The following is a 20,111-nucleotide window of genomic DNA, read 5'->3' on the forward strand; positions in this document are numbered from 1 at the left end:
TTCTTGAGCTTTGGTTTCACTAACTTCTTTGCTTTCTTATATGTTTTTACTGAAAAAAAACCCAAACCAACAAAACCCCTATAAATCAATGATGGAAGTTTTTTTCATGTTTCATGTACTGTGAGATTATCCATTGGAGGAAATACATGGAAAGAAAAGAACTGCCACTATCATACTGCCTAGAACACTGGATGGTATTGTTTGAGGTAGAGATGCCTGGAAGCATGAGCAGCTTCTTTCCATGTCACTCATGTTTTTTACTGACGTTTACAGAAATGCATGGATTATGTTTAATAAGGACTTTGTGGTATTTACACTTTCTTTACTAGGTTAGGCACATCTTATCTTTTAAAATCTTTCAAAATCTTTTATTGCAAATCAGGGCACATTTTCTTTTTGTTGACTGGCACATTAGGAAAGAAATTACAACACTATGAGAGAAAGTAGGAGTTTTCCTGATGAAGTAATTTAGGACTCTACTTCTTTTCCAACTATGTCTTTTCCCAAAAATGCATTGGTAGCATTACTATGAAAGAATATGAATACTCCAGCAAATCCCATACTTTCCTTTAAGTGAGTAGGATTTTCACCACTGACCTAAAATTTGTGCAGGATTTTCTTCTGGGACACTGGTATTAAAGACAGAAATAGTACTCTAACTGGTTACTTCAGCTGTAGAATGACTCAAGGCCCCTGCTGATTCCCTCATGCTGACATTACTGTGAGAACCAGAACTGAGAAGACTGTCTGTGGCTTTACACATGAAGCTCTGGATAATGTTTCATCTCTTTACTTAAGCATTTATGAATGCATGAGCTGGCTCTTTATAAATAAAATTATGTATTTTGAAATATAGGGAGGGGTTTGTGGAAAAAAAGAAAGCCTTTGCATTATTGTGATTTGGTTGGGGATTTCAGAGTGAACATGTGAAGGTAGAAATATTACCGACAGGAAATCCTCAAGTAGCTGTCTGAATTACATGGTTAATTTGAGTCATCCAGAACACAAAACAAATTACAACAAAGTTCAAAAGTAGCAAAGTGTTGCTAGACAATTATCAAATTCCTCTGTTTATAGTCAAGTTCCATACAGGAATAAGAAGTGACATTTAACAAATTATAAATATTAGTATTTTGTAAGATGACATTTTGTGTGACCTTCCTTTAATGGTACTTTTTATCTCAGTTCAGGACTCTAAAAGCTGAACTGCCTGCATTGTAAGGATTATTTATTGAATTTTCATCTTAAAAGTTAATTCATAATGTCTTTCTCATTGGAACAAGCCCTTGGAGTTGTAAGTCTTAATTTATATTTTAAAAGAATTGCTAAGGTAACGATGGGAATCCAGCCTTACTGGCTGTTAGCTTGATCTTGTTTCCAGTTCCTTGTAAAAGAACTGCTGAGTGTGGTCTCAAGACTCTTCCATCTCAGGACTCTGCACATCTGATGTTCATGCCCAAAGTTAAGAAATATTAGATAATCACCTATGTGGGTGACAAGAGTAATTAGCTTCAAGAACAAGACCAGTACTGAATGGAGATGAAAGCTGTAGGCTTGGACAACCTGGGCACTTCTTAAGTTTGTCAACTGCCTTATAGTCTGCAGAGCACCTCTCCAAGCTTTTGAATGTCCCTGTGTGCATCCAGCCCACATGAACCGGGAGATTGTTCCCATCATGCCTATTTCAAGAAACCACTCGCTGAATGATTTCTTGGGCCTTTTTTGATAAATCTTGAGCTTTCTGTGAGATTCAAGTGCCAGAATTGGACAGGTTGTTTCTGAAGGCACAAGCCCCGGGATTTCAGAATTAAATTTCAGAAATATTTTGGTGTCTCATTTTTCATGTTTGAAAATTAGACATTTGCAGTAAATGCAGGTGGTATAGCAAGAAGAGTTTGGAGGGGATTCTGTGATTATTTGGAAGGATAAATTGCTTTATTAATTCAATAAAACCATTCTAGTGATGTTTTTCATCACTAGAATTCTTATTGAGAGCTGCCACAAAGTAGTAGTAGCAGATAATCTATCGCATGTTGAAGATTTTGAAGCAATCTCTCTCAGCCATTATAACATAAGTCTTTACAGTAGTGGCCTTGCTATGTGAATATTAAGTTTGCCTACTTCCTTTAAATAGGGTATTTTGACACAAACAAATTTTTGTAATAAAATAATCTATAGATAGAAATCACTGTGCAAGCAGACTGCTAAGTTGTGTATCTGTAAATGTATAAGAAGGAATGCTCTACAGAATGACTCTATGGCCTTGCTTAAGTCATTTGATGCTTTAGTTATTAAGTTCAGGCAAGTGATTTAAAAAAAAAACAAACCAAAACCAAAACCACACAATGATACATAAATGCCAACCTAATGACTTTCTCTAGTATGACTGAGTACAGAGTAGATGTACAGTTCATTAAAGTTGAAATAGTAACTTACTCTGGATAAATAAGGTCTTTCTAATATCATGTATTAATTTTATGCAATATTACAATTAATAAAGGAAACTTTTTGCTAGAATTATATAATTGTAACTTATTAATTTACTTGAGAAATATTATGCAGCCAGGATGCAATATGTGTACTGAAATTGATCGTGGTAGATAACTATTTTTTTCCAAATTATACCCCACATCTCTTTCCTTTTTAATTAAAGCATCACAAATATTTTTTGAAAAGACTAATATGCATTTGAATGTGGCACAGCAACGTTTAGTCTAATCAGCTTAGGAGCTATTTTAGAATATGATTCCAATTTGTTTTCATATAATAGTTATGATGGAAAACTTAAATATACAGCCATATATTTCTTTTAGATGCATGAATTTGTCTGTTTGTTGTCAATTATTTTAAAAATGAGTCATAACGATTAGAAATACAGTTACTATCTGCAAGCTGTTTTGATAAATCCACTAGAAAGGGTGCATTTGCTGGCCTCTGGAAGCCTACTTGTGATACTTGCAGTGTCATATCCTTTTGGCTTTGCAACGAGCCTGGAACTCACAATCCTGCTGAAACAGGACAGCCTTTACAGACAAAATGCCTTGTGAAAGAAGGACAGGAAATTAATTTGACCGTGAAACAGTGATGTAAAAACATCAACCAGATGAAGAGAAATTTTCTCCAGCTTGGAGAAATGTATAATTCAACTGCACAACTTGATGTTATCATCTGACAGGGAAGTGATCTTTAACGTGGAGGATTAGACAGCAAATCAGCCAAACCCATCTGTTATGACATTTGGTTTCCTTAAGATCCATATTCTCTGCAAGTTCATAGCACTGGCTCAAGTTACCAGGAATGAGCTACGTTATGAGTAACACACAAATATTGTTCTAACCACTGGAACATTCAAACAAAACTAATTTAGGACTTTATTAACATACTTATTGCTGTCAACTAATACTTTTAAGGTAATTGATAAAATTAGTCATGTGAACAATAACAGTTACCAACACATGGGGTTTTACTTGCAAAAATATTGTGTTGGGAGCTTTTTTGGGACACCGTAGAAGTGTTGCTGTTGTAGTGTATTTAGTTTTGTACTACTTTCTTTGTATATATCTGGTGCAATATCTGTGCTATTAATTTGCAGTTACAAAAATTGCATAAGAAATAAAAAGAGACTTTCAAGTTATGTGAATGAGTCATTTCAAAAACCACTATTTTTCTGAATTTGGTTCAAGACAGCCCACACCAGGATGAATGCAGAGCATATCAACATCTGTAAAAGATCTTGAGTCCGATGAATTTGTTAGTCTAAAACATTTGTCTGTCTGTAGAGAATACTGATCTTTGATTTCCAAAAACTGAGTTGTTTTTTTTTCCCTCTAACTATGAGGCATAAAAAGAGAAAGTTCAAGGAGGATTCAGCACTTCCATAATAGGATTTATCCTTTATAATAGGAGTTAGGCTTTTTTTTTTTTTTTTTTTTTTTTTTTTTATGTGCATCTTTTTCCCTGTGACTTGATATTCTGGGAGTTCTTTGGAGAAAACCAATTGGGTTTTAATCCTGCAAACATGTATTAATATGTTTAACAAAGTGTACTAACCAAAAGCTCTTAAATGTTGCCAATTCTTTGCCTGCATGTGGATAAACCAGCATAAGGTCTAACACCTATTTTGATTTCATGGGTGTTGTAAGTGTGAAGAGGAAAAGGTTATTTTGTAAAAGACATGAGATATTGGCAATTTCACCAAATTGCTCCAGATACCACGATTTTAACTGCAATGTAGAGTTCAAGCATGGCATCCTAAGCCAGGCTCAGTCTTAAGCATATCAAACAGCCTTTCTTCTTTGGGTCTGCAGATGAAAGAGTCATGAACAGCACAGAGGTAGCATCTGAGACGTCAACATGCATACAGGGACAAGGTGAGGGTTACCGTGGCACAGTGAACACCATATGGAGTGGGATCCAGTGCCAGCGGTGGGACTCCCAGTTTCCTCATCAGCACAACATTACTCCTGAGAACTTCAAGTGCAAGTGAGTAGATGCATGAGGGTATTGCTGCAATGGTAAAAGAGCTTAAAAAAAAGAGTTTTCAAAGGTTTAAAAATTCATGTCGCCAAAGTAGACTATAGGATCCCTGTTCTTTCTCTGTAAGCTGATGCTTTCACTCTGCTTGCTGATGCTGAAAACCATTTGAACATGGGAAAATCAGTTCTTCAGATCTCAAAATATTAGTTCTAGATGAACTTGTGTGAAACTGTAGAAGGTTTTTTTATGGACTTTCTCTTCAAGCATATTTTCACTATATTTTAATTGATTATGAAGTGTATGGATGTTTTCCAAACTGGGACCTGAATCCCAGTAGTGCTGGTACGCACTATTGTTTTTCTTTCATGGAGGTAAGTACTTGTTCTCAGTTTTCATTACTCACTTTAACTTAATATGTCCTAAATGTTATCTAAGGGTAATCTCCTTGGCAACACTTGACATTATCTGTCTTTTCAATTCTTTTTCTGTCTCATTACTAAAGGTACTTACATGAATACGACTGCTTTTACCCACAGGACCACTAATCTAACCTTTCTGTACAGTACCTTTCCTACACTCCCAGGAAGTGAATAATCTGTTTCTTTTATGTAGTTACTTTAGTCATGCTCTTTCAGTCCTTTTTTTCATTGAGCATAGAGGAAACCTAGCTGACCAGCATGGACACAATGCCTGGTTTGTGCTAAATGTCTTTATCAATGGCTAAATATCGGTTTGGGCTTGTGCTGGAGTTTAATGGTGCCAAACTTTCAAAGTAAAGAAAATATTCCAGTCTGAGTTCAAATTATCACCGTAACAATAGCTTGTTTGAGCAAAACAGGTTTGTTGTCTTAATTCTTTCACTGTTATTGTTCAGTTTATCAATCAAATACTGTGCATTTTACACATGTACTGAAAATGTAACAATCATCATTATAATGGAAAATAGGACTCATCCTGGGCTTCCTCTGTCAGTCTCAGAACCACCTGGAATTTACCGGGAAGTTAGTAGTTAAGCCTGATCCCACAGGTTTTTCTCAGACAAAACACCACTTAAAATTGTGCTGTACCTGGGTAATGCTGAAGGATTAGGCCCCAAAATCTTACAATGCTCCTAGCAGTGTAGAGAGGTTAATATTAGTACTGTTTATTCAGCCGATGCTACATAAGTAAAATTAACAGAACCACTGGTATGACTGTTCAAAACTCACATGAGTAAGAATTATGGTATTAGGCTCAACTTTTTTCCATAGTCTGTTATCAGTAAGTGCTGCACATGGAAAAACGGAATGAAATATGGAGATGCACAGAACCTGGCAACAACTGTCAGGGGATGGGAAAATAAAACTTACAGTTAAGAGGTTTGACTATTTCATGTGAGCTGCAAGAGACATTTAAAGATGTTCCCTTGTGACTGACTTTTACTTTAAAGGTAACAGCTGTGTAGTATTTCTACAGACATCTTTTTTTTTTATGTTCCAAGATTCAGTCTCTTAAATGAATTGCTGACAGTCTACAGGACTCCATTTCTCTAAACTCAGCAGAGCCATTCAAAGCACAGGGAATTTTAAGCACTTTGGTAATGTTTGTATTTAAAAGCACTTGTAATGGATTGCAGGTGTATCCAATGTCAGCTTGCATGCAAATTTTGACAGAGAACCCTGAATAAAAATAGCTGTATTGAAAATATTTTTAATCTTCAAATGAAATCTTCTATCCAGTCAAAACATAGTTCCTCTGAAAACTAATTCCCATAACCATATTATTACATTTACCACTCTTTTTTGACGCTGTGTTCTTACTGGTTCCTCATCCCCTTGCACTGGACACTGATCGGTAATATCAGATCTTAAGGAGCCTATATAGTTGCTAATTCATGATACAAAGCAATAGAATGCATCAGTGGATTTAGGTTATCCCTGTTGTGAGCTAACATGTTTATTTTTATAGGGATTTGAGGGAGAACTACTGCAGAAATCCAGATGGATCTGAATCACCCTGGTGTTTTACCACTGACCCAAACATCCGTATTGGTTATTGCTCCCAGATTCCTAAGTGCGATGCATCAAATGAGCAAGGTAACAGAGGAAAAGTCGATAACATGATTTTAAGTGAATGCTGTACTGTTCCAAATGGCAGATAGGCAGGCTTGAAAAATAGAGAAGTTGGTCTCAGTACATCTGTATTACACCTGTGTAGTTCTGCTTCAGCTTTATTTGCATATTTGGGATTCATCGTGGTGTAAATGAGATTCACTTCTCAGTTCATGTTTCGATGCCAACAGGGAAAGCTACAGCAAAGATTTGTTATTGGATCTGATTTTTAGACAAGATAAATCAGTGTGCCATTTTATATTAACTGGAGATACATTTTATATTAACTGGGAATCTGTTCTACTCTTTGACCTTTCTTAGCTTGAAAGCGCTTTTCCCAGAGCTAAGACAATTTCCTTAGTTTACAGTCTATTTATAATTGCATATGAGGCCACCAAAAACAATTTTTTAAATGTATTTTTTTCCATGTACTCCCTTTTCTATAAGATGTTGAGCTGAAAGAAACCCACATGAGGCGTCACATGTAACCTCTTAGATTCAAGCTGTTATCTCTGCCTGTAAAGTCCACTCCAAGTCTTCAGGCAAATGTTTTTCCCATGAGGTCTTTGTAATACTCTAAGGAGTACTATTGCATCCTGAGAACTGATGTCAATCACAGCATAAACTGAGGTTAGGACATCAGACCTGTGACCCTATATTAGGTTGCATTAAGATCTCCATCTTTAAATTCTAGCCTTTTTTCCCCTTAAAATTTGAAAAGTTGCAGTTGCAAAAGTTAGTCAGAGAAAGGACTAAACTTCGTCTTTCATTTTGTATTTTCTGTAAAGTATCAATTATCCAAAAGTAAGAATACTGATGAATATGAATTGAAATACTTCATGCAAAAAGTCTTTATAGTAGTGATCATTTTAAACAATCCATTTGAAAAGTCTCAGAAAGGCTTATGATGAAAGCTTATGAATTAATCATGACTTCTGCTGGAGCAAACAGGCAAGTTTCTGAATTACATTAAAATTAAAGTCATGTTGATTTTTTTTTGTTTTGCCAAAGTAGAATTTAAGTCTAGGATTATATACTCTTGCCAGTATCCAGAATCTACATAAAGGCAAGGTTTTTCAAATAGGCTGAGTGCCTGGCTTTTTAGGATGAAGGAATAGCGGGGCGTTTTTGCTTTGTTTTGTATACAGCAGCTCCTGACAATTTTCAGAATATTCTGTGTGACCATTTTAAATTAACAATAAACTATTTATGAAGGAAATTTTTCCAGTTTATATAAATAAGATAAAGTTTAAAATGCTACCGTTTTGGGAATGAGGGCCTCAAGCAGGACATTATGTATCTAACTGTGAAAACTTTCTCCCATTTTCTTTCTGATTTGATTTATACAGTTGACTGATTTATACTGTATAGTGTTTGCTAAATATACCACTTGTCTTTAATTATTTGGATTACTGATGGAAATGAGGAGTTTTCTCTTCAAAGCTGCACAATCACCTTCCACTTCTTTTTGTCTCAACATCCTTTGTTCAGATTGTTATCGTGGCAATGGAAAGAGTTACATGGGGAACCTATCCAAGACAAGATTTGGGCTAACTTGCTCCACATGGGACAAGAATATTGAAGACTTACGTAGGTGTGTACATATAAAACAAAAAGAGATGGTTCAGTGAGTCCTGAATAAATACTGCCTCCAGATGGCATCTCTTTTTCTTCTGCAGTGATTCTAAAATAGCCCCTTATGCCCTGGAGCTTTCAGTATCTTTTTTTCTTTTTCTTTTTTTTTTTCCCTTTAAATGTCTTACACAACATGTCTTTGTTCAGGCTAACCACTAATTGCAGGCTTTGGGATGTTTCTTAGTGTTTAGTTTACTGGCCTGGTTTACCAGGCCTTACTTTGTCCTTGAAAGTTTTGTTCTATGAGAGAATAGCAGGAATGAAGTAGGAAACAGTTATCTCATCAATCTGATCTCATAGCTCATGCTGCTTGAAGCAGGAGCCTTTAAACTACCTAAGCTCCCTTGCAGCATGAAACTGAATCTTGAGACTATGACCTAATGATACTGACATCAAATGACATGAACTTGTAGTTTCTGTTGTTTATCATATTCAAGTAGTGGAAATGGCAAATTACTTTATTTGTTAATGTAAAAAATGAATCAGCAGTAAGTATAAAAGAAGTTGTGAGTTTTCAAGACTATTTTGATCACGTGCTGTCTTTGCTGGTTCAGAATAGTAGATCAGTAAATGACAAGAACAAGGACTTCCACGTACTGCACAAAGAGATTCATCAAAAATTTTCTATGTATGAGATATTACACACATTAGTGTCTCAGATGGAAACAGTTTTTCCTTCACTTTCCTTTAGTTTCTGAGGTAGATGTGATTATTTCAGTATTACCTTTGGTACTTGTTGAGTTAGTGCTCACGATCACCACAGTCATAGTACCCAACATATTGCCCTCTGGAATTTGGCAGAATACATATTCCAGTATGCTGTCCATGTAAGGAAGGAAGAGGTTTATGATCATGCATTCTGAGAGCTCTAATAGGTCTTCAGTTAGCTGTGAATGAGACTGGATGCTTGATGCAATTGCATTCATACAGTCTTGAGCACAGATGAGCCTTTTTTCTCTTACTCCCACAAATTTTCCGTCTGGGAACATCTTTCGGGAGCTACCTGTCTCACTGCAGCAGTTACTCTGGTTATGTGTGTGCTAGAGGCAGCATGCATGGATGGTTATGAACTGAAAAAGGGAGTGCAGCTGTGACTTAGGAATCTTGTGTCTATCTGATAAGCCAGAAATAAACAGATTTCTTTGCTTCAGATTTTTACCCCAAATTTTCACTTTTAGAAGTGCCCCATGTAGGTTTGCAATTTAGACCTATTGCTGCAGTTTGTCTGAGCCATTCATCCTTCTCCTTGCCTGCTGCTCAGTCTGCCTAACTTTCTTGTGTTTGTCTTTGCGTAAGATTTCTCTTTGCAGATTCAGTGATCCCTGGTACTAGCTGTAAATCTGGAGGAAGAAGGTACCTGTGCTGCCAGAGAGGCCTGTAGATTTGCTGAGGGCAACACATACTCTCTTCTAATCAGTGTAATGATCCCTGCTGAGGGTGGCAGACCAATAAACCTCCCAGCTGTCCAGTGGACACAGAGCTTAAAATATCAACCAGAGGAAACTTGGACCCAGATCCAGCAAATATTTGGGTCTCATCTTCCCTTTGATTTTAACCAGCCCTAAACCCTGACCTGTAGGCTTCTCAATCAGCTAATATTACAATGTGGAGCAAGGCAACATTTAACCTTTGAAAATTTGGGCTATAGTATAAAGCTTTTCAGCACTTCAATTTTTTTTCCCTGTAGGCATATACAAATATTCAGAGAACCAGATGTTAGTAAACTGAAGAAAAACTATTGCCGCAATCCAGATGATGATTTTCATGGTCCCTGGTGTTACACAGATGATCCTCTCGTTCCGTGGGATTACTGCCCTATTTCTCGATGTGAGTACTTGGTATGCCTCAGGCGTTGTCAACTGTGCAGTCCCAGTGAAGCCATTGTGTCACATGCGTATGCATACCTTTGTACTGTCACTTGTGACAGCAGATAATATGTGATTCTATCAAGAATCAATTGTGCATGACTGAGAAGGAACGGACAGAAGCTGCTTGTGTAATATATGAACAAGGGGTCATTTTCCTTGACCAGCTTGGAGATTTCAAGGCTTATTTATGCAGCAGGAGCATAAAAGGGCTATTACAGATGGTTAAACATTTTCCAACAGATCTAGCTATTGAATAAGTGCTGGATGGAGACAAAGAATTGTCTAGTGGTCAGAAAGCTGGCTATGGCCTCAAGAAACCCGGAGACAGTTATCTTCTTGTGCTACAAGCTTCACAGACTCTTTGTGTGATCTGTATTTGTTTGTCAAGTTAGGATAACTCACTACATATATGCTGAAGTGTATATGTGCTGTATAGATTAGATTCTGCTTTTGGATGTTTATGGGATGATTTAATTCCTGGAAAGAACTAGGAGCATCACACCTCCAAAGTTGCATGTTAAAATCTAAATAGCTTAAATAAACAGAATTAAAGACCCTAGGGAATTCAGTAATAGACTGATGTTCAGTGGAAAAGGATAGGTTTATGCTGAAAAATGTGCAATTCCCATTTATGTTCTTTTTTTTTTTTCCCAATTCTTATTTCTAAATCACTGTGCTGTATATCCTGAGAGAACAATTAAAAGGTAAATCATGCCTTTGAATGCATGTCTGTGATCTGTAGAGGTTAAAGATAATGTTACATTCATTCCTAGCAGCAATCTGCTGTGTTCCCTCATAATCTGAACTGCAGCATCTCTAAGAGGTGATACTTCAAGTCTCAGGTGATATTTTGGCATCTATGTAAATAGTAAACAAACTACAAAAGGTTATTTGTGTCAATGTAGATAAAGAACAACAGCTGAAGGAATATAAATCTTATTCACTATAAATAGTGAATATATAAGTTCGTTACCTGTATCTATGAATTCCTAAGGAAATATTCACAGCAAACATTTATAGGTTATATGGCAATGGTATTATGGTTTCTGGAATCAACCTCCAGAACTGGAATATGTCTGTTTTACAATTGTAACTCATATGGACTAGTATTAAACTACTAGTAGCTCACTCAGGTACTGATAACCATCTTAACCAGTACAGAAAAATGCTAGCAGTTCCCAAATGTGCTCACTTAATGCCTTTATCTGGTCTCAAACAGCCCTCACTCTTTATATATGTATATGCACATATATATAGATACACATATACATATGCATACACATACACATATGCATATATGTATACATACGCATGGAAATTTAGCTATGTATATAAATGTATACCTTTAGAGAGGGAGAGAGGGATTTACTTAATGGTGGAAATCTAGTCAGATGAGACTGTTTCAATTTTACCTGGGCAAATTTTTAGTAGCTGCACCTATAACTCTAGCTTGTAATGCTAGGTCACTCTGCAGACTTTGCTGAAGGCAAGAACTTTGAACGAGGTCTAAGCAAGGTCATTGTAACTGTATTTTGACTTGGACTAGGTGCAAGAACTAAACCAGATTCTGGGTAACACATATTTTGATAAGATTTTCGCTGATAACAATGGAAAAGGAAATTTGAAGTTTCAAAGGTTTTCAAGGAGATCAGGATTTTTCATTAAATCTGATTTATATTTAATTATGTGACTTCAATACTTTATGAAAGCTTATATGAAAGTCACAACTTCATTTTTCAGCACTTGCTTTTACGAATTAAATATATAAGTTGAACATAATAGATAGTCTGATGTATTCAGGATTCAGCCAAGAAGGAAAATGTTTTAAACTCCTGTTGCAAAATATTTAATTATTTAATTCTACTGGGATGAAATTCCGCCTTTCTGTTAATCTTTACTAAACTGTGCTTTTGCAGAGTAATAAAGGAATCACTGAAGTTTAAAACTTTGTGAATTATTAAAATTTACAATATGTCATTTGCTGTTTATTTTTATTTTGTTCAACTGTTAGATATGTTTTAATTTTGTATTATGGCTATCTTATGTGTCTGCCCAGGTGAAGGGGATACAACTCCTACTACAACCAGCTTGGATGGTAAGTAAATCTGCAGAAGTACTGTCCAATGCATGTATTGTATCCTCTAAGACTAGCCATTTCTTTCCTGTTGGGAAATAAAAGAAAGATCAGTTAAAGATTAAAACCAATGCAGATTAAGAAAAATAGCTTTTACAAGAGGAAAATGTGGAACAGTTTTATTATACTCTTTTACATATACTCATTATCCTGTCCTGCCAGTGGTGAGATATGGTAATGATTTACAATGTTTTCTTTATAACTATGTAAATCTCAAAAAAAAACCCCTCATTTAAATATATATATTTTATATTGCCAATTAATATTTATATAGACTGACTCAGCTTCACTGAAGTAGGTTTGATGCTCTAGAAGTATATTTCGATAGCGCAGGGAAGTTAATCCGTAATAAATATTGACCTTCTTGTGGTCCTTATGTGCAACTGTACAGGTTTCCTACCGCTTTTTTTAGTAAAATGTGATCTCTGGACCTGCTTTCAGATACTGTCATTCCTTGTGCCTCAACAAAACATTTGAGAGTTGTAAATGGAATCCCGACACAAACTAACGAAGGATGGGTGGTTAGCTTGACATACAGGTAACTATTAGAAAGATAATACATGTACTAATATATTGGGTTTGGAGCTGTAGAACTGGCCATAATAAGAATGCTTCTGGATTGCTGTTAAATTCTGTAAAAGCAGAAAAGCAGCATTCCTGCAACATCAGGTGATTTTATAGTGTTCACTCTGTCAGTGAAATATTTACATGTTCATTGTCGCTAACTTACACACATGAGCTTGTGAAGCATTCATAGCATTCTGCTTTTTTGATTAGCTGCTGCAAACCTTTTCATAACATTGGCTTAGTATCCAGTACTAAACTGTTTATTTTAGAAACTGTTACAAAAAAAAATTGAGTTTCATATAAATATTTTCACTTCAACAGCAGTGCATTTAGTTGAGAAGTGTTGGATTCAGGATTTATATCCATGTCAAATGTAGCTTTCTGCTCATACCATTGCATACAATTTAAAGTAGGAGCTATAAGGAAATCCTTTTCATTCTCTAAACCAAGACCCTAACATGTACAGCTGGAAATGTGTATTACATTGTGGCAGATCTTAAGTTACTACTGTGTAAAAGCCAGAACATAAATTACCATTTCTTATGTTCATTACTCTGGTTCATAACTCATCAGCTGGAAGTATTAATCATTAATATACCTCATGTATCTGCCCTGTATCTTCTATAATGAAAAAAAAAAATACCAAAAACAAAACAAACAAAAAAAAAAAAAACGCAATTTTTTTTTTTTGTTTGTTTGTGTGTGTGTCTGATGATATAAACTAAGATATGGCTCAATTCTGTTACCTTATGATTGCCCATCTCCTTTAAAACCGTGTTGAAACCAGGTCTTAAATGGAAAAATGGAGTAAAGATAAACCTCTTTGTTTTCTACACTGCTTCATTGCTAGAGAAATTCTGGGGTCCTTCCCATTGTTGATGATCTTTGCATCTTATGAGATCAAATCAGATCTAGACCTTTCTGGAAGGGTAGTGGAAGATCCAGAAAGACATTTCTAAGGGACCATCACTCTATTCCTAGACTAAATAACCAATCAGGTGTTTTGAATCATTCCTGGAAAAGTTTATCTGTGCACTTGCTTTTAAAGCAGCCTTGATGTTTGAGGAACTTTTAGACAGGTGAGGTGAATTACATCTGGGTGCCTAGAAGTTAAATAATTTACGTTAAGCCAGTTGAACTTGGATTTTGTGCTATGCAACAAAATTCCATGAAGTAGATGTGTGCTTAAATGATTGCAGATTCTTCTCTGAAAACGGGATTCCTGGAATACTCCAGCAGCAAAATATATTTTTGAGTATTACATGTGGGCATAAAAATGTAGTTTTATTTTTGTATTGTTACCAAGGAAGCAAATAGAATGTTGTCTGAAACAAAAACTTAATCTCTTCAGGACTTTTGCAAAAATCTAACTGCACACCTCAAAATGGAATTGCCGTGTCTGAATGGTAAAGGCTTAGTGCAACATAGGTACTTGTATTCATATTTGGTAACCAAGGCCCACTTCTAAATATTTAATCAATCAATGTCAAAATTTCTTATATATTCAATCCAGATCCTCTTATAAGGTGAATTTAAGTGTATTTGAATGAATTTAATCTATTTCATTGAATCAGTTCTGGATTTGTCCCATGTTTAAATAGTAAGTTTAACCTTCTCATGTGTAGTAGTCAGTCTTCTAAAGCAGAAGATACAATCTTATAAATTCATTTTGATAATTAGTGATGTAAACATAACATGGAAGTATACATATGCTCCCTGATTGTGACATTTTTTTGTAATAATACTGGGCACAATGTATATTTTAGAAAGAATCCAACCTTTTGGATCAGATATTTTGTTCCTCAACCAAAATGCAATTAAAAAAAACCTAATGTAGGCAAGCATCTGTGTTATTCTGCTGTCTTTGAAATCCATACAGAGCCTGGACTCCTTCCAGAAGTTCTTCGCAAAGCTTTGAGCATTTGTGCGATTTGAATTTATAAATTCCAAGATTTTAAGCTTTTCCTGAATTGCTGACAATTCTGATTCACTTGCCAAAGAGCTTCAGAAAATAAATGTGATTTTGGAAGCAGAAAGAAGGAAACTAATTAATCTGCATTCCACGGTCGTCTTTATTTTTAAAAGAACTGTCACGCTTAATTGCTTTAATTTTACTTGATATATTATGCGGTAGGTTTTCTATAATCATATGTAGGATGTCACACATTGCAGATTGTTTCCAACTGAAATATGTGGGGACAGAAATCTCACAGGACTTGTAATCAAATAGGAACTCTCCACCTTGAGGTCAATGCTTTGAATAATACCTACATGAATAATGATCAAATGTTGTTTACATCTGGTGGCAGTTTGGGGACTTGCTTGAGTGTTTCAGTCCAGTTCCTATTACAAAGAATTAGCTTGCTTTTTTTACTATTATTATATTGTTTTTAATTAGGTTTCATTACAAATTCAGTTTTGAAACAGCTAAATGAACAGAGTGACTTTCTCTTTGCTCTTGGTTTTTACACATTGGAGTAAATCTCTGCAAGTTCATGTTACTGTAAGTGTTGAAACTGTAGGGCAGAGAGATAGAGATGTGTTTTTTGCAGACTGACAGTCGTCTACCTTTCACCAGCATGGGGAAATACATACATACATACATGGGGAACAAAAGTATTATTTAAATGTTTGGAATATGTAGAAAATCATTCTATTACCTCTTTTTTTATTTTTTTTTTTTCTTCTTTCTCCCAGGAATAAGCATATCTGTGGAGGTACTTTGATAAAGGAAGAGTGGGTTCTAACAGCAAGGCAGTGTTTCCCTTCTCGGTACAGTAGTCTGTAGTTTTGCAATATTGAAATACGTCTATTTTTGGAATCTTATCAGCACATCACTTCTTCAACTTAAATGAAGCTTTTTTTTCCCTCCTGTTTGGCTTTAACACTGCTTTTCTGACATAAAAGTCCTGTGGGACCTTGGTATTATCTGTTTTTATTGTTGTTAATCTAAAAGGGTTCTGGCTATTCAACATAGAAGTATAAATATATTTTCCAATTCTAATGATTAGACAGTTGCCTCTTTATGAAAATAATCTCATGCTTCTGCTTAGCTGGACAAAATAAAATAGAAAACTTGGACAAATCCCAAAAAAAAACAAAGGTTTATATTGTCCAAAGATCTAAATGTTTGGATACAATTAGAAAACAAAAATTAGATTTTAGTAATAGTTAAAATTATGTAACGGCTTCAGACCAAAAGCTTACATCAGAGCATGTTGATTTTGGAATAGAAGTTGGCAGCATAAACCCATTTCTGGTGAAGAGTATTAGTTAAGATCTAACATTTTAAACAGTTTTTTAGTTATTGTATCATGTGCTTGTCAAAATCCTAACTAACTTGCCTCATTTAGGTACAAAGATTTGAAAGATTACAAAGCCTGGCTTGGAGTCCATAATATCAAAGGAAAGGGAGAGGAGAAGCATAGGCAAGTTCTGAATATCTCCCAGTTGGTATATGGCCCTGCAGGATCAGATTTGGTCTTACTGAAACTTAGCAGGTTAGTAGCCATTATTGTGAATTCCAGAACTTTCAACCAAAGAATGAGATTCTTTCTAAATAAGACTTTCAAATTCAGTTCACTGCCATCTTTGATACTGCATTTGATACCGCATGATTATGATGTCTCTATAGAATAAACTTCTAATGGAAAGAAATTTTAATTGATATATGCAGAAATGCAGATTTATCTACCTCGATCAGGAAGCAGATGTTACTACTGAAAAATTGTGCCTATATGCTTTTCTAGATAACTTTTCTAACCACGTTTAGGTTTGTTAGGAAGGTTTTTTTGGTTTGGTTTGTTTGTCATTTTGTTGTTTTTTTTAAATAACAATCCACATGCACTAGTATATGGTCTTATTTTATAGAATAAGCACCAGATTGTAACTGAGATCCCTGTGTATATATGAACTTTCAAACTTTCTCCATATTAACAAAGCTGTATATTCACACAAAATGCCATCATTACTTACTTTTAAGATGAAAACCCAAGTTAAATAGCACAATAGTGCTGACAGCGTTTCAAGAAATCTTTTGACAGTTAACAGCTGTAGCACAAAAAATAGGTAGAAGAATCTATCAAAGATGGAAAAGAATTGGCACAGGTTTTAATTCCTGTTGAAGTTATTTTTCAGATATATTTTAAGAAGTTAAGTAAAATTCGTTGTATCTATTATTTGTTTTCTCTTTTCAGACCTGCCATATTGACAAATTTTGTAGAAATAATCCGATTGCCCATTTCTGGATGTACCATTCCAGAGAAGACCAGTTGCAGTGTTTATGGATGGGGATACACTGGATGTAAGAAACTATTTTTAAAAACTAAATGAATGCGTTGACAGCTTACTTCCTCTTGTCATTATAGGTGAGACTGCTGGTATTGCCTGATGCCACGATTGTGCAACAAGTTTTTTGTTATAAAATGCAGTTTCAATTTTTTCCTAATTTTGTAAATCTTTGAGCATTTCACCTGAGATCATTTAATATTAAATGTTTTCTCTAGTCCAACTTTTATTTTTTGTTTGTTTAATGGACAGGCAAAATGGTTCAAACATTTCAAAGAATGAACTAGCAAAATATATTGTTCTACATGTTTACAAAATCTGGCAAAATTATTTTGCAGAGTTCTAAACCTTTTTTGAAACATTCCAATTCATCTACTTGAGCAGTCTTTCTGTATGCTAAAGCAGGCCACCCTGTGGAAAAACTAATAGAGTCATGTAATCAGAGGCATAATTAACATATACAAAGACATTGAGCTAAGGATGCACAGGCAGCCCTAAGTCTGGCATTCCCTAACTTTTCAGTACTTGACATTGCAACCTTACTAATGTTTATTAAACACAGGTTTTCTGTGAAGTAAATAGAAATATGTGAGAGAGCAGACATTTAGTTAGCCTGGTAAATACTATATTTGCCTAATTATGTGTTGATGATAAAGTTAATAGCTGCCAGTTGACAATAATTACTACAATAATTGCTGTGCTCAAATGTCATTTTGCCACAGACCCTGAGTAAGCAGCAGCAACATATTCATGCTCTCCTGGAAGCAGAGCAGAAACTAGACCATAATCCTGAGGCTCTCTTCTTTGTAGCCATTACACTGCGTTTCTTTGTGGGTGGCAAGTAATCTGTACCAGCCCTTTCCCAGATGACTACATTTGGTGTTCCCAGCATGGCCATATTAACCATCCTCTGCAGGGAATGGCTGTCTGGAGCACAGGAAAGTCAGGCTGGAGCATGGTGCAGCATTGCAGGAAAGCTTAGCTTACTAGAACTGATAAGGAATTTGAAATGCTGTGGAGTTACATAATGCAGTGAATACATAACATCTGTCTTCCAAGGGCTTTGTACTATATCATTTTATGCATTACTTATTATAATCCTCACAGCACTCCAGGCAGGAAAGCAGTAAGTGTTACATCCATTTTTTTTCAAGAAAACAGGATAAGAAGTCAGTGATGGGAGAACTTGGTGTTTTCTTTTGATGGCTAGGCAGAGAATGGGCAAGTCTAGGCCCTTTATTTATCTTTGCAGCTTGTACAGACTTGTCTTTCGACATATAGAACAAGAGTAAGCTCCACAGGGCTCCTGCTTCCTGACCTTCACACTGATGAATGGAGATTGCACAAGGCTGTGGCTCTGCCCTTGCAGGCACAAAGTCATTCAGTGTAGCTGAGCCACCACAGAATAAGAAAGACTCTGCTCTCTTACAGTATTTTTCAAGTCACACTTCCTTCCTTAGGCCGTGGCAGGCACTCATACATGCTAAATTGTGTTTGAAGCAGGGAGCAAAATCCTCACTCCACTCATGGGAGAGACAATATTCACGGCTCTGATTTCTGTGATGCGACAGGGCAAGCTGGTGGTGAACTGTAGGGTAAAACCAGATACCTATCCCTTGCTTCTCATACAAAAAACTTCTCCAGATATCTTGAGAGAACTGAACAGACATGCCCACCAAACAAATTTCTTGCAAATCTCATTTGCAGCAAATATAAGAAATCCAAAAGACAAATGCATGTTGAGAATGGGGATGGACAAAAAATGTGATTACTGGTGGGAAAGTACAATAACTGAAGTTACATGAGTAAGTTTATTTGGACTTGTATCTTCAATTTCTTTTTTTCCTTAAAATAGAATAAAGTTTTCATTCTCTTTCCAATCCTAGTAATTAACTACGATGGTCTTCTTCGGGTAGCAAATCTGTTTGTTTTGGGAAATGAGAAATGCAATCAGTATCTCAAAGGGAAGATCACTGTGAATGAGTCAGAAATCTGTGCTGTGGCTGAAACCATTGGTGCTGGGCCTTGTGAGGTAAATATCACATTTCCTAATACATTCTGAGGAGCCATCAGCTAGACATAGTTTACCAGAAATAATTTAGCGTGGTTTTTTTGCAACTATTATCTCTGCATTAAACTTTTTACACCAAAAGACCCCCTCTTTTAATATTTTGCACTGGAAAATTATTTATTTCTAGTGACCTATTTTCAGCAAGAGTGCAGGAAAAGGTTTCTTCACTTCAATTCTACCGTACCACCACCCTAGTAAAAGATTTGCATGAATGTTAAATATAATCACATGACTAAACACTTTACTAGACTGGGACAAATTTCTGTTTGTATAATAAGGGCTACAGTGGGCTGCGTGCTATCAACAGCAGCATATTTTGATTGAGCAGAAAGCAAAGCCTGGAGCAAATTTAACTGTTTGATTAGATGAGGACTTGTATGCAAAATACAGAAAAGTCATTGCTCAACAGAGCTGATAAAGTTATGAGGGAAGAAGAAAGATCAAAAAATGTACTGAGTTTCAGTATTAGTCAGAAAGGCGAAGTATTTGGTCTTCCTAATCAAACCTGAGCAACATATCAGTGAGGACAGCAGAAACCTACCTCAGTAAAAAGTATGTAGTTCAATATTGTTTTGCTTGGGATTAGATTTGATGATGGAGAAAAGACATCTGAGGAGAAATGCTGTAAATCACTTATTACAGAAAGATATAATTTTTCATGTGGAAAATCATCCTGATGACATATAGAAGGAGGACAGTCATAAACATTATTATGCATTTAATATCTGGGACAGATGGTTTGCTAATACTGATCTTAACCAACTAGTAAAATTTTCTCTACCCAAGCGTTCTACCAAACCATGGTAAACTGAGGTCTTCAACTGACTGAAGCCTCTTCCTTTTATTAATTTTCCACATGATCATTATTTTATTGCAAAGTATTTTCTTCAAAATCAAATATTTAATCATAAGTGAGCTCTTCGGCATGTCAAGGCTTATAAATGAAACATCTGCATGGAAGTCTGCAGGGGATCCTGCACTTT

The 20,111-nt window shown here is 35.6% G+C and overlaps 1 protein-coding gene across 4 annotated transcripts in view; it reads left to right on the forward strand.

Moving 5' to 3' along the window:
* Nucleotides 1-20,111, forward strand: part of HGF (hepatocyte growth factor) — a 57,533-nt gene that overhangs the window by 35,362 nt on the left and 2,060 nt on the right. For 2 of the 4 annotated variants that reach the window (XM_061467308.1, XM_061467307.1), the window contains exons 8-17: nt 4,308-4,482; nt 6,424-6,551; nt 8,058-8,160; nt 9,889-10,028; nt 12,126-12,164; nt 12,645-12,741; nt 15,468-15,542; nt 16,124-16,270; nt 16,967-17,073; nt 18,944-19,089. In XM_061467308.1, the coding sequence (XP_061323292.1) occupies nt 4,308-4,482; nt 6,424-6,551; nt 8,058-8,160; nt 9,889-10,028; nt 12,126-12,164; nt 12,645-12,741; nt 15,468-15,542; nt 16,124-16,270; nt 16,967-17,073; nt 18,944-19,089 (1,157 nt within the window). Of the gene's footprint in view, nt 1-4,307; nt 4,483-6,423; nt 6,552-8,057; nt 8,161-9,888; nt 10,029-12,125; nt 12,165-12,644; nt 12,742-15,467; nt 15,543-16,123; nt 16,271-16,966; nt 17,138-18,943; nt 19,090-20,111 lie in introns of those variants that run through there. The other 2 variants (XM_061467310.1, XM_061467309.1) reach the window with 2 other exon arrangements.

Source organism: Pezoporus flaviventris, unplaced genomic scaffold (genome assembly GCF_033815535.1).
Source record: "Pezoporus flaviventris isolate CSIRO_AGI_PZ_B2104156 unplaced genomic scaffold, CSIRO_AGI_Pfla_v1 ptg000045l, whole genome shotgun sequence".
In the NCBI taxonomy this organism is placed as follows: domain Eukaryota; kingdom Metazoa; phylum Chordata; class Aves; order Psittaciformes; family Psittacidae; genus Pezoporus; species Pezoporus flaviventris.